This window comes from Anguilla anguilla, chromosome 12 (assembly GCF_013347855.1).
Source record: "Anguilla anguilla isolate fAngAng1 chromosome 12, fAngAng1.pri, whole genome shotgun sequence".
Classification (NCBI taxonomy): Eukaryota; Metazoa; Chordata; class Actinopteri; order Anguilliformes; family Anguillidae; genus Anguilla; species Anguilla anguilla.
The window spans coordinates 38708998-38724297 of record NC_049212.1 but is presented as its reverse complement, the minus strand read 5'-3'; the positions used below and the strand labels follow the sequence as shown (position 1 = coordinate 38724297).

General features: G+C 41.8%; 1 protein-coding gene across 1 annotated transcript; it reads right to left on the bottom strand.

Moving 5' to 3' along the window:
* Positions 1-6506: 6506 nt before the first annotated feature.
* LOC118210248 (ubiquitin-conjugating enzyme E2 G1) lies at positions 6507-15300 on the bottom strand. Its single transcript, XM_035386271.1, has 6 exons — positions 15090-15300; positions 10555-10657; positions 10098-10195; positions 9803-9981; positions 9119-9245; positions 6507-6791 (listed from the first exon to the last, which is right to left on the bottom strand). Exons 1-5 carry the CDS (start codon positions 15133-15135, stop codon positions 9159-9161), a joined length of 513 nt encoding a protein of 170 aa, XP_035242162.1. The 5' UTR covers positions 15136-15300; the 3' UTR covers positions 6507-6791; positions 9119-9158.

The window sequence follows — 15300 nt, the reverse complement described above, 5'->3', positions numbered from 1 at the left end:
GCCGTTGACCTTGACGAAGGCTTATCAGCTTCGATTTCTCTATGAGAAAGCTAGCTTTGGCATGGACACCCACAGGAAACCATGATCGCATACCTCACAGACCTACAGCCTTCTTGCTGTATGTCTGCAGCAGACTCAGTATTTTTTTTTTTTTTTACACACAGCAGCTCTTACCAAATAAATAAATAAATAAATAAAGATGGTGAGAAATGTCATCATGTCAGAGCGTCCCCTGGGCCTAGGGAGACATGCAAACAATGTCATCTGGCCAAAGAAGAAAAATGGACACCGAGATCCTGTTCATTTATTCTGGTTCACATGCATTCCCAAACTGGGGTCTGGGGTCCTCTGGGAATCTGCAAAGGGGATCCAGATGTTTTGCAGCAAAATAAATAAATAAATAAATCCTCTTCCAATATTATGAACTTACCTATTCTATGAAAATGATATGCTGCATGAGCATGCGTATTTTCAGAGAAGATTATCTTGTTTATCTATTGCAGGGCATCCATGTCTGATATACATATTTATCACATGATCTCCCAATTTAAACATGCTTCCATAACTAATATGCGGTTAAATAATTATAGTGGTTAAGACGGTCTTACACCCATCCCTGTAATCCCAAGAGGACACGTTACACTGTGAAAGTGCTGTGTTATAAACCCCATTCAATTCCGAACCGCACCATTGTAATATTCTAACCTACGCTCTTCACTATGACCTAAATATTTCCCAGAGAGGGACTTCTGTACCCTGTTAAAGATGTTCCATGAAATATGGAGGGGTGGGATTACTCTCGTAACTGTACTCTTTCAGTTTCTATGAGTAGCCATGAAACCCTGATATAATCGCTGCTCTTTCAGTCGTAATTTTTGAAAACAGTAAAAATAAATGGGTAATATGTCCACTGCAGTTCTGCCTGCTGCAAACACTAGAAAAACTGGTCATTACAGTGCACAACAAAAACAAATCAAACACCAATATAGGCTCATTGGAGCTTGAGTGACTGGAACTTACAGGCTCATAGTTTGAGTGATGGGAAACCAGTGCATTTAATCAAAACAGGCGTCTGAGGCTTCAACCACAGTACAAAATGGTGGCAGGGCGCACTCTGGTGGCTGGTTTTCATGAAAATTCACAATAGATGAGGACTAAAGGATTTTTTAAGCATCATACAAACACACACACGCACACACACAAACAGACACACACGCAGACTTCAGAATCAGATTTTTTAAATCTGACTACCAGTTTTTTTTTTTTTTTTGAAGGAAAGCTACAAAATAAAAGATTTAACAAGCACACACGTATTTCACAAAATGAAGTGCCTACTATTCAATTAAGATGTGAATTTCCAGGACTGTGAGTATAAACTTAAGTATAAATATCAATAAAATAAAATAAGCATGGCCCTCAAATGTCTGAGAGGGAAAGCGAGATAGAGTGAGAGAAGAAGGGGGTTGAGAGACTATTCACAAGGCAGTTAACATCATACAAAATAATTACAGAAAATGGCAGTTCATAATGATAATGAATAATTAAATATTAATCTAAATACAACTGTTCAATAAATAAGATCCCCATATACCATATAGGGATAACAAAGCAGCTTTGCACAGTAAGTTCCTTATTTATAAATCCGGTTTAAATATCAAGCTTAAATATCATTTTTGAGTCAACTGTCACAATGACAAAGTTGAAGGCACTCTTTTTTTTTTTTCCCTCTTCTTTTCACTAAGCAGACAGCCAGTAGCTCAGAAGCAAATAAAGCCTTTTCATCCTTCACCTCAGGGTAGTGCCTGCAGGTCTGTGGGGTTGCCAGGGCGACCCTGGATGGGTTCAGGTCCTGGGGATATATTGCCTTCTGTCACTGAATTAGCGAGAGGAGGAGTGAAATTAGTGCCTGCTTTTCAAATGCAATTCACAGTTCAGCGTGAATCTATGCCCACCACTCATTCTCAAAATTTTAAATGTTACCTGTTTTTAACGATCAAAAAGTAGCAACAAATCATAAACCATAACGATGCATTCATCCCAAGAGATGACATGTGGGCCTTGAGTCAATATGATCTGAGATCACACATAAAGCCAAAATCTTGGGCTGTCCCCACTAGTATAGCCACTAAGGCTACAGATACAAGGATCCAAAAGCAAAAGACCCATTTTAAAGGAACATCCTCAGGTCAAACATATTGACAGTTCTCATTAAATTATAAAGGGGACATTCTCTCCATTTTGTGAAATAACATTCATGTTGGGATGTAAAACTGTTGTGGTTGTCAGCACCTGTTATATATTACCATGTAATATATGGATGAATGTCCAAGAACAAACCATATAGATCTCCTCAATAATAATATACTGGCATTAGTCATTCATGATTACTTTCCTGCCTAACATGTTACTGTGTGCACATACATAAATATACTATCTGAATAAAATTATTTAACTACTTAAACAAATTAAATATTTCCCTAAAATGAGAAATGTGAATTTGAATAAATGAAAAACCATTTTTAGAAGAGCACCCAGAATAAATGCATTTTCAAGGCAAATCAGAAAACATAACTGAAAATTGCCCTTCACTCATAGAATAACATTTACAGTAAATCAAATATTTATGTAGACAGTAAGTGTGAAGATTTCTTTTATAGAGGGACGCATTCGAAGAAATTAACACATATGTAATGAGAAAAGTGGTAGGTGTAAAGAAATACCTGCATCCGCTTTCACTGAAGATCTCACCATCATTGCAGCCTCCAGCTTGCCTGCTGAGGGCATATGCACGTTTTCCTTCAACAATCTCTACTTTTTATTTTCAGTTTGGTTCGACATTTGACACGACAAAAACCCGCATGCTAGACTGCGCTAATGGAAGAGGCTGTAAAAAAAAAAAAAAAAAAAAGTCTGAAATTAGCTCTGGAGAGCGAGATGCCAGATGGAAGCCTAAAGTTCTTGCCTCACAAGGCTTGTTACTTACACACATTCGATAAGTGTCTGGAGAGCCCGTTTGGCTTGAAATGGATCGAGGCGACGTGCCAATGGCACGCTAGAGCAATTAATATCTAATTGATCTAAATTAGCCAATTTTTCCTTGCATGTGTTATTGGGAGTTCCCGAGCAAAGTTAATGACTTCGCTACTACAACAGTGGAAAGATCGAAGTTCTTTTTGGTTCTCGTATTGAAAGTGCTTGTTCTCTTGAGGGTCTAAAGGGTACAAAGCCACTAATATGTATATTTTTTTTTCAACATGACTCACCAAGTTTAAAATGTCATTTTCAGGCTGTTCTAAATTGTTCTAAAAAGAAACAACAGACCAATACACCATTTCACTGCTTTGAAATACTTCCAAGACATTAGGGCATTTCAGGATCAAGGTATTTTATATGAATGGTAAGAGAGAAAGGGAACTTTTGTAATGTTAAAGCCTTTAGCAGTTGCTTTTTGTGAGGACTAGACTTTAATTCGGTTGCACATGGAACCTGGTTTGCATCACAATGCAACTTTAAAAAGAAAATGGCGCAGATCACGTAGTCTTCCTTTTAGGCTTGGCGCCGCACAGGTCATCTTCAAGAGCCATCGCAAGACAAAACTGCCAGTTGTCCCCAGGAGTTACCAATCATCGATCACCCTCGATAGATCTCCAGGTGAAACGTGGCTCGTTTGGTCCCCTGGACCTTGTGAAACCTACTATGCTCGAGCTAATCTTTTGCTCTGAAGGTCTGGCTGAACTTGGAACTGAACAACCACAACACCGCCAACTCTTCCACCTCCTCACCGCCAGCGCGATGCTGCAGTTGCTGGTTCGGTTGATCTTCCCGCTCGCTCTTTTCTATGAAGATGGCCCTGTCCAGAAGGCCCTCATGTAGAGACGTCTGTCAAAATCAGTCCATCTTCAAGCTGTTTGAAGGACTAGTGGATAACCTGTTGGTTAAGTCAAAGGCCGGGACAGCGGGCATCCTTGATCTTGAATTTTTGTTTCTTCTTTTTTTTGGGGGGGGGCGGGTATGCCAAAAGGTGTTCAGACAATTAACTAAAATGCACTGGACACCTTATAAGCTTTTCAAAAATAAAATGATATAATACCAAACATAATGCCAAAAGGACAGCTGGACCGATCTTCTTGGTACAGGATCTCCTGTTCCAGAAACCACCTTTGATCACATATAGGAGTCATTCATGTACATTTTTCTTTGCAGCTTCACCGTGGAAGGACGCACATTGCTGATGCGGACAGCACCACACCTCAGCAGGTCCTTCTTGGTTCTCTGCTTTCCTTCCTGCCTTCATTCACATATAGAAGACATTATAATGCGGTACCCCTGAAAGACTGCAGTACCCCTGAAAGTCTACAGCACGCGACTGCAGAGGAGGCAGAGGATTGTGCGGGCTCGGGCCGACCCATTAAAACCCAATCGGCTTTCGACAATCCGGCGTAAACTACGCACACCGCTCAAGGCCATTAGCTTCACGACATTAGCAGCAAACACACGCCATTACACGCAATTAATACAACCGACCGAAATTAAAACGAGCGAACGCTAATAAAACACTGCGCGGCGTTTCAAGATTCTCGCTTGTGTTACGCGTGGAAAAAAATAGTTTGGAACTACACGTCGATTTTTTTTTTAGTGCTGTGCTATTCTTCGTCCAGACGCAATTGGCCACTGCATCCTTCTGTTCCGCAGTCGATGTCCAAAATCTTTCACGTGCACAGAAGCGCACACAGCCAGAGTTCACTTTAATTCCCCCCCATCGTAGCGGATGACGCCGCAGGCGGTGTACAGTGCAATGCCAGACTGCTTTGGTCCAGGAGCAGCGCCAAATACAACTGCGAAAACCAGGGCGCAGAACCAAACCCGCGCGTTCTTGGGAATAAGTAACCAAGACCGCATTTGTTCAGTAACTCAATAACTACCGAAGCCTCTGTTGAATTTGGGGTTATATTCTTTCAAATATTCAACAAAAAATGTTTTCGGCAAACCCTAAAGCTGTTAATCCTAATCTTTTTGATACTTAAAATTGAATTTAGGTCCAATAAAAAAAAAAACTTGTCAGACTTAAGGGGTAAAATTGTAAGCTAATAATCTTCTCGGCCAATTACATTCACACAGTGGTCTAACTACCTCATTGCTAGCGCTCATGATCCATGCAAGAGAATACAAAACAATTATTGGAAAACAAATTATATTTTGGAAGAACTCACTACAGAAGGTGACAATCTCCATTACATGAAAAATATACATCAGCATTTTTGTCTTTGTACATTAGGCAAGAAAAACCGCAGTCGTCCATCCAAGCCAAAATAAAACAAATAAAAAAAAAAAACAAAAAAAAAAGAAAAGAGGAGGGAGATCACACTTGCACACAGGGGACATACAACAGGTGCGCACACATATGCACACACACACGCACGCACACACAAGCACACCACACCCACAAGCACTCACGCCAACACAAACTCAACGAGTATCAAAATGCAGGAGACATGAAGACCTACAAGTAAAGCATGCTGAATGAGGCCTACCTAAAACACCACAAAACAAGCTTTTAAAAACAAGCTGCGTCAATTAGTGAGCTTCGGGTGGCCAGAATTCTCACCGTAACACTGAAAACAAACCTCCAAGGGTTCACCATCCACTAAAGGAAAATAAAGTTATTGCTACACCAAATTGTTATGAATATTATAAGCACTGTTTATTATCATCATTGGACAAAGGGTATATAAGGGGGAAGAGGCATGTCACGGGTGCCTAGCAACCGATCCATTCTTTTTGCCCTGAATTCGTGTAATGCAGGATGTACTTACTTCCACTGAAAATTTACTAGGAGGCACTTTTGAAAAAATGGTAAAACCAAGTCTTCAACCAAAAAGAAAAGGAGAGAGAAAAAAAAAAAACGCTTTTGCACATGCAACACCCTCGGCCGAAACTTTGATCCATGATGCGAATTCAACCCAGTGACAAAACGAAGCACGACCCACCATGGTACGCAGGAAAAACAACACTATCGAAGCATGGCCGCCTTGCGTAAAGAAAACAAAATAATTTTTAAAATGTCTACTTTCCTGGTTTTACGGTCTTTTTTTTTTTTTTTCTTCCTGAGGGGGTGAAAGCAAGAAGGGACCCAACATGACAACGGCACGGCTTTGAGACGCCTGCACCCTCAACGACGCCATTTTAAAATTCCAGAGAGGTGACGCATTTTTTTACCTCGTGTTATTTCGTAACCAATTAGTTATAAATGCTAGACGCTGAAGTTAAACCAGACCCTGTTTCAACTATCACCCTCGCCCGTGGCCTGCTCTCAAAGGAGCCTGCAAAAGCACACAAGGAAAACCGGGGGGAGGGGGGAGGGAGGGGGGGGGGGGGGGGGGGGGGGGGGGGGGGGGGGGGGGGGGGTTAATAAAATAAACAGGGGCAAGAGTTTACAGGATTCATATTCCACCTACAGAAGCAATGCTCATTTGGTACTGTGTGTGTTCAAGGATGGATATGAACGGTTTATATATTATCCAGTTTAATGTTTGTGCTATGTACAGGTCTTTACAATTCTTCCTGAAAGTTGAAGCAGTTCATTAGACTTCAGAATCTTTTTTTTTTCCCAGTTTTTTTTTTTTTTTTTTTAAGGGTTGGCACTTTCTCAGTTTCTCTGTCAGCGACCGTGACTGCCATTAATCCACCGCGGACTGCTCTGCCGCCCTGTGCCCGCCGGGTGTTCGGTGAGGACCAGACCGGCAGCAGCAGCGTGGAGTGAAAGAGTGCCGTGCCGTTTCCCAACAGGAGACCTGCGGACGAGAAGAGCGGCTCTGTTAGTCTGCAAGGCAGTGCTGGTCGACCCTGCTCCTGGAGATCCACCGTCCCTGTAGGTTCTCACTCCAACCCTAACAGAGTGCACCTCGTTCAACAGCTAGAGCAGGGCTGCCCAAAACTATCTAGGAGATCCATCGTCCCTGTAGGGTTTCACTCCAACCCAAATAAAGCAAGCGCGCCTCATTTAACAGCTAGAGGTCCACCGTCCTGTGGGTTTTCACCCCAACCTTAACAAAGCACACCTCATTCAACAGCTAGAGATCTCATTTAGCTGCTAATCAGTGCAGTCAGGTTTGCCTGACTGCACTGATTAGCAGCTAAGGGATGGTTTCCACTGCTCCACGGGATCTACAGTGCGACAGCACGGGGGACATGACACAAACCCTTACTTCCCTTCCGATTCCCATGAGGCCCTGGAGAAGTGTGGGTAAATGCTAACGCTAATGCTAACGGCGTGCATGGCTGCTCTCCAGCACAGCGACGCCAGGCTGCGCAAGGCTAACCCTCAGCCAGAGGACCGAGCAGCGAGATGAGCAGCAGAAGCACCAACGGGCCTCCCTCTTCTGCCTCAGATCACTAATCAATTATTCTCACCAAATATTCAGAAACCCTTCTTAATTATCCCCCCACCCCCCCCCCCCCCCCCCCAAAAAAAAAAAACCGAAATGAAAAAAAACAATAAATAAGATCCAAATTCATTTCCCCCCTCATCAACAGCACATTCACGAGAGAGAGACTCAAATCCCGGCACAATCTAACGGCTTTTATCAACTTAAAAACAAAACAAAATCACTGCTCAAGAGTGAATGTGCACCTCCTCCCAGCAAGTAATTACTTACACAATAACTGGAGTTCCACACAGACCTTGCTTATTGGACGCCACAGAACATCAAACATGACTTTAATCAAAATATATTCTCGTTTTTACGCGTGGATGTCTGTGTGGGTGTGTGTGTGGGTGTGTGTGTGCGACAACTGTATACGTGCCTTGACATCAGTTTCGAGATAAAAAGATAAGACTCTTACAAAAAAAGAGCTAAAATAAGAGCAGCTGCAGATCTAACTAACGTTCGTTTTTGTTGCACTGAAGTATTAAAACAAAGGAACAGTTTCATACCAGATGTGCACTCAGAACCAGGCTGAACACTTCATCCAGCTGGCAAGCTAATCTAATGACTTAATTTGTGATCAGTGTCAGATTTTACAAGCCAGTAGCAGACAGGCAAACCGTCAATCAATGAAAGCAACAAAACCAAAGAAACAAACAAAACCAACAAAACCAATGAAACAAACAAAACCAATGAAACCAATAAAACCACTGAAACCAATGACAAGGAACCTCTCACCAATACAAACCTGACAACATTACACATCATTACTTTCTGGTATTTAGCAGGTGCTCTTATCGAGAGCAATTTACAAAAATTACGCTTTTTTTTTTTTTTTTTTTTTGCATGCAACCAATTTGCATAGTGCAATACGTCTTTACTGAAGCAGGTCACAAATCTTGGTCAAGGGCACAACGACAGTAGCCCAGCTGGGAATCAAACCCACCCCCTCATGTAGTACAATGGTGCACGTTCGCTAAATTAGCTCGTTAGCTGCTCAGTACAATGGTGCACGTTCACTAAATTAGCTCGTTAGCTGCTCAGATTCAGGACTGAACTCTAACCGCCTAGGGAGTAAGAAGCTCTGGCGCCGACGCACAGTGTCAGGTTACGCTGCCTCATGCCCGGGACATAGCATCACCTGTCCTAATGGCACACGGAACCAAACTCAGGTAATTAAGACTGCACTGCACACCTGTCACACCCGCCGCCCTCACTAAGCAGCCATCTGACTGGTTCTCTGGGAGAACGGTGGCCCACCCCAAGGCTTCCTTCCCTCTTTGTGAAGGTTGCAAGGTTTTTCGGAAAAGGTAGAGTTCGAGGATGGACAGAAGTAATAGGTTCAGGACAGGGGTCCTGCCACTCAGGGGTGCATTTCCCAAAAAAAAAATAATGAAAATGAATCACTGCAAATTAGCCAAGCCTAGTTATTGCCACAGGAATACAGTATAACTAGTAGGCCTATGCTAAATGAGCATAAGCCAACCACTTGCATAAATAAGACGCCTATAAACACAAAACTGTTTTGACAGCAAGATCTTGTTGTAACTAACAGATCCACTGGGGGGAAAAAAAAAAATTAAAGGCACTTTGTTCATAAACACTGGGCGAAACAAACTTTTAAAGTATTTCCACGACAGACCCTCAGAGATGCAGGCTCCGTGCCCAGATCACTGACACAGAGGATCGCTCACCCTGAAAAGTGAGGTGAAGCTACAAGCCGCTGGACGAACGTCACTCAAACGCAGTCTCTTGGCTCCTTCTTACACAACGAGCAACTTTCCTTTTGAATTCTCCATTTCGGTCTTCCCTCCACTCTTTCTGTTCCGCAAAGGAGGAGAATATGAATTAGCTATTTATGCAGTTGCCGAATAACAAAAGACAAGCAATACATGCAGAAGTTAAATGTTAATTTGAACACATCCTGTATGACATTAAAACTCATCCTGTTCCTGTTAAAGAGGGAGTTAAATCATAACATATTCTGCTTATACTTCCAGCCACTAATTATGAAACAAGACCAGGTCAAAACCTAGTATATGGCTGGACTGTCCGACCAATGGTGTATATATTATGTGCTGAGACCAAGGACCACAATGGAAATAAGTCTGTGATTTTTTTGTGCTATCCTTGATAATTTTAGGATGCACGACTTGCTGTAACATGTATTTTAACAATTGTCAAATAAACTAAACTAAACTTCATCACTCAGTCACAGACATTCACATTTATAGGGCTGGCCCCGCTGCTGCGGTCCAGCCAAAAATTTAGGCTATACAGTAGCTCACAACATTTTTATGTGCACATAAACATTAATTAATTATATGTCAGTATAAAACTATACTTAATTTTTTAGTATAAAAGAAATAGAGGCTTACTGCTGCATCCACGTTAGCAGGGGAGTCTCCGTTAGGATCGGCTAACATGGAAATGACGCTAATCATGATGGTTTCCACCGTATGGATAGGGAGCCAGCGTTCCTCGGGCTTCTCATAGCCATACTTATCCTCTCCGGGCTCGTGCAAAATAGAAATACATACGTCACCACTCTTGTCAACTGAAACGACAAAAAAACATAAACGGGGGGGTGAAGACTTGCAATTTAACACAAAGGGAGAAATGCAACGTGTGTCTGGGGGGGGCGGGGGGGGGGGGGGGGAAGAGTAAACTTACCATTAGGGTGCCAAATTTCCGTAATAAACTTCATTTTTGGGGGTCGGAGTGGATAATCTTTTGGGAATGTGAGATGTGCTTTAAACACTCCTCCCTCACTGTGAACAATGACACAACGACACCAGGAAAAATGAGCAGCCCACAACAAAAGCCATCAAGATTTATTAAACATATAAATCTTATTCAACTTAGAAATGCTGTTATTATTAAGCAAGCAAACTAAATGACAGAAAAGACACTAGGTAATTCCTCAGACCGGCTCCTGGATTTATAAAGTTCTTCAGAAACAGAACGGCATTTTTCATCATAATGTCTTTATGCAAATGCTAGTAGAGAAAGAGGGGGTAAAATAGCTTTTTTTCTCTCTCTCCTTAGAATATGAATCATAAGCCAGCACAGGCAAAATGTGATAAATGCCTTTTGCTCTCAGCAAAGCAGAAAAAAATACCATACTTACTAAAGCGTATCAGGAGGACCAATTATTAGTACTTCCCATCGGTAAAGGTCATTGTCATCTATTAAACCGGCCGAGAAACCTTCCACGGGGTTTTTATTCAGTTCTGAAAAGAAGAATGAACACACACATAATGCACAGCCGCGAGGCTTCAGCTGTGAGGGAAACTGCTGCAGGGCAAGACAAATAAAAAAAGCAGCTGAAAGCCTGCGTGCATTCGCCAATACGCCCACACAGCACAGTTCTGGGGGGGGGAAGAAAAAAAACAGGTTTCTGAATCAGAGACTGAACGTTATGTCCCAGGTAGCTAAAAAATGAAAAGCAGCGGAGTTGCACCCTATTCTGGCAACCGACTGGAATAACGCCGGGGTTCAAAGAGGTCCGACAAGCGCGCTTCGCACGACTCGCACAAAAAATGTGTCAGCCCGTGCCTGCGCCCGTCCTCACCCGACACTACGCCGCGCAGCTGCATTTCAAATGCAGCCTCCGCATCATCATCACAAGAAGGGGTCAGGCCACTTACAGAGTCCCGACAGAGGTTTGAGACTCCGTTAAAATTACTGCCCGCATTCACGCACGCGGCGAAGGGACAAATAAGCCAATCGAGATTTCGACAAAGGCATCAGTTTGAATTTGTAATCCTACTTGTAAAAGCCTGTTATTGAAAGTTTAGCTGTGGAAATTATTTTAAGATGATGTCTGTACACCATTTTGCCACTGTTTCTTTGTAAGTTCTCAAATAGGCCTACATTATTCTGACACCGTGTGAAACATTTATAAAGCATAGCCTATATGCAGACAAATCTTAGAAGTAAACAAATGCATACTCCAACAAAATACTGCAATCAGACACAACACCCTTCTTTTAGCATACATAAAATGAATGGTTCAAGTTTCATGCACAAAAATACATAAAGTTATACAACGTAATTTAAAAGGTACTGAGTTTTTTTTTAACAATACATAGCTCCAAGAGGGTATGTAAAACTTCAAAGGATTTTCAAAATTTACATTTATTTTAATGGCCATTAGCAAGATATAGGCTAGTGGCAATACATCATTGTATATATTAGCAGTGCACTCCAAAATAGTGTTAACAGTGGACTGAAACTTGTTATTTTTGCTATATACCTACTTAAGGCATTTGGATTTGAGATCAAAAGATGAATGATATTAAAGTACAGACAATCAGCTTTCATTTCATGGTATTTACATGCGTAGATGTTTTACCATTTTACAGAAACAGCTGTTTTTGAGTTGAATCGTCCCATTTTCAGCTGTGCAAAATGAAGTTACCACATGAACTTACAAATAAACCAAAGCAAAGTCTAATATTTGGATGCATAGCCCTTAAATGCTATACGTGTTGCCTTAAACATAAAATGTAAAAAATGTTTAAAAAAAAAAAAAGTTTCTGTAAAATGGTGAAACATATATGCATGTAAATATCATGAAATAAAAGCAGACTGCATGGACCTCTGCATGTTCATTTTTTGATCTCAAATCCAAATGCTATATAGCAAAAATAACAAATTTCACTCTATCGTTAACACAGTTTTGGAGGGCACTGTACACACATACTGTGTGTGTGTGTGTATTTGTGTGTGTGTGTGTGTGTGTACGTGTGTGTGTACGGGAGTGTGCACGCACACGCGTGTGTCTCTGACCCCTGAATCCAGAAAACATTAAAACAAGCCCAGTGGCCTTTAGCAATATTTGGGTTAAGTAGGCATGTCTCCCATGAACGTAAAACTCAAGCGGTACAAGAAGTTATTAATAGCACATTGCCAACAAACTGTAATCCAGACGGGTAGGATAAGTCTTGCTTAACGTAAGATCAGAGGTCAGCTGCAATCCAGAGAAATCTTGAGACAACACCACCACAGGGGGGGTGAAAGACAGCTAAACCTGCAGAGTTGGCAAAATTTTTATTTTTTATTACTTGTTTTTTTTTTTTTTTTTTTTACACGAATAGCTATTTTCCCCAACACAGGTGTCTGACCCAAAATAAAAACAGGCAAGATTCACAGCACAAATGCCAGGAATCCTAGCTTCTCAGAAAGCATGAGTCAGGGAGGACGTCTGAATGCGGGCCAGCCCGGTCACAGAGTGGAGCTGCACTTCTGCTCAGCTGTGAGAAATTGGCCGGTCTTCCACACGAGAGGAGCACCAGCACAACACTGCAGCTTTCTGCGTGTTCAGGCAAACTCCACCCCACAGCAAGGCTACACTACACAGCTGTGCCTAGGCTGTTATTCACACACACACACACACACAAAAACAACAACATTAAACTGACCGAGGAAAACTGAAATGTGGGTCAAAGCGGAATGTTACCAGGGCAGTAGGACCTTCGGCGGAAAGTGAAATGCACTCTGCTACCCGTGACCTGGCAAGGACCAGCGGGGGTGGGGGGTGGGGGGTGGGGGGAATAATCTGACAAAGTTGCGTAATACTGTAAAATCAGAAAGAGCAGGACTCCCTGTCTCTGCCTGAAACGGGTGTTGTGGGTGTTCCTTACTGCCCCCGAAGAAGGGGAGGGTGAGACAAAAAACACAAACACCCACCACTTTCGAAGCCACAATTCAGACACGGCTGTTTTTTCATTAACTGCCACAATCACATTTATGTTTTAACTCAATGTGTCATTCGGGGGCAGGTTGCCCTGATTCACAGGCAATGCTATACCTGAGGTAGATTACTTTTAGGGTGATGTGGCAACTGTACAGGAATTAATACCAGTAAATGATAACATGTCTAACAACTGTTTGCTAGTCACTTTTATTTACTAGCTTTTTACAAGATGCATTGTGCGTATTTCCATGTTGCTAGTTTCACCTGAAATGCTTTCTAAGACATCTACAAAGATCTAGGCCAAATGTTTGCCCTAAATATTCCCCAAATAATGATTTATGCATTTTGCCTGATAGAGTGATGATGCCTAAAGTGCAATCTCAAACTAGTATCGACAGAATCTCAGAGCATTGTTGATATATTATTACATTAGGGTTTAAGTAATGACTGATATATATATATATATATATATATATATATATGGAAATTTGCTCTGTTTTTGCAAGACACTCAACTGAAAAATACATTGAATACTTGGACAACATTTGGCTATTTTATTGGTACCTTACTGTGGCCAAGCACAAAAGGACCTTTCAAGCTATAACTACAGTTTCTTCGCCATTTTATCATCAAAATTATGTGGCGTGTATAATTATTTGAATACTACAAAAAAAACTCGAAACAAATGCCACAACCATAGGTTACCTTTTCCCGATGGATTTCATCTCGCTTAAAATTTTTGGACTGAACATTATGCAGTCTCTGGTAGACGTCTGGGTTGCTTGTTTACAAAATGTTGCTCGGATATCGATTAGTACAAGCCGCACAGCACACGAGGTTGCAGTCAGTGTTCGCATGCGCAGTTAGGACAGGCGGTCTCAGACATGAACTGAGCTGGGTCGTAAAGCATCGAGTCGCATAAAGAACGGGGCGCAAAACAAAAGGGTCTTGCGGACCCAAAGACCCCACGTTCTGTTTCTGGTAAAATGTACGTACAGCAATGACAGGGGACAGAATTTGCGCCTTAACCCCCCTTCCCATTCTCATGCAAGGCAGGTTGATTTTCCAGCTGCAATCGTAGCGAGCTAGGCTAGACAAAACAGAACCAAGTCAGTAGCTCGCCTACTTTAACGTTAGGTTGCTAGTCTAACTTGACAGACTGAATGTGTCATTAAGTACGATAAAACAATAACAGTGAGGAATCGCATAAATAATGTTAGCAAACAGCATGAATTGAGTAATGCAATCACTGCACAACTTGCAAGCGAGCTCCGGCTGGCTCACGTGGTTATATATTTTTTATTATTTTTTAAATTATTATTTTAATCAAAATTAGACAGGTAACTCAACGAAGCTAGCGAGCCAACTAACTAGCTAGGTATCATAACGTAACTCTAGCCATTCTAGCAAGGTACGTAGGACTAGCCTGTCAAGTCAAATAGCTACAATAGCTGAAGCAGCTCACACAGTGGATCATGGTAAAAGCTAACAAGAAAACAGTCAAGTGCTGTTGCTATATAAATAAACTACTTGTTAAACTACAGTGTAAATTAGTTTAACCAAGTGCAAATAACTAGTTTGCAAACCAAACTAAACAGGCCACGATACCCCGTGAAAATAATGTCGGCAATAAGGTTAGCCGGCGAGCTACTTTGCAAGGAGCTCCTGAAGTTAGACTGGGTCAGCAAGCTTTTCAGTGTGGCAAAAACGTCAACTAAAGTTAAATAACAACAGTGCGTTTTAATAGTTAGCTACCTTGTTGATTAGCAAGCTGTCTAACCAGAAGTGCACTCTGGCCATGTAGCAAGCTAACTTGCTTGTACGCTAACACAACGCAGAGACCGGTTACACTAGCTGCCCACGAAACCACCAAGCAGTAAAGTCAGTATAGCTAAAAACATTTTTGAACCGCGCAAAAAAGCTAACGTTAGCAAACGTTATTTGTGTTGTGAAATGAACGTTACCTGCTAGCTGTCTCCTAAGTAACAGTGCAGACTGTGGCTCCGTCATGGTTTAACAGCTGACTACTTTTCGGTCTAAAAACAATAACTGTCTTGTTCAGCTAGGCCGGCAATGCATGTAAGAAACACGTTAGCTACTGCTAGCTAGTTAAGTAAACAGCGAGCCGCAGAGTCCACGGTGTTCTTTCCCTCAGTTTCGCTTAGTACATTGAGT

Bases quoted from the DNA above. Each gene is read 5' to 3' on its own strand.
- LOC118210248 (XM_035386271.1), bottom strand. From the start codon at position 15,135: ATGACGGAGCCACAGTCTGCACTGTTACTTAGGAGACAGCTAGCAG. The intron at 10,196-10,554 runs GTAAGTATGGTA...CATTGTTCACAG, and splicing joins GGTCCTCCTGATACGCTTTA to TGAGGGAGGAGTGTTTAAAG. The intron at 9,246-9,802 runs GTAAGCCTCTAT...TTTGCGGAACAG, and splicing joins CTGCTAACGTGGATGCAGCA to AAAGAGTGGAGGGAAGACCG.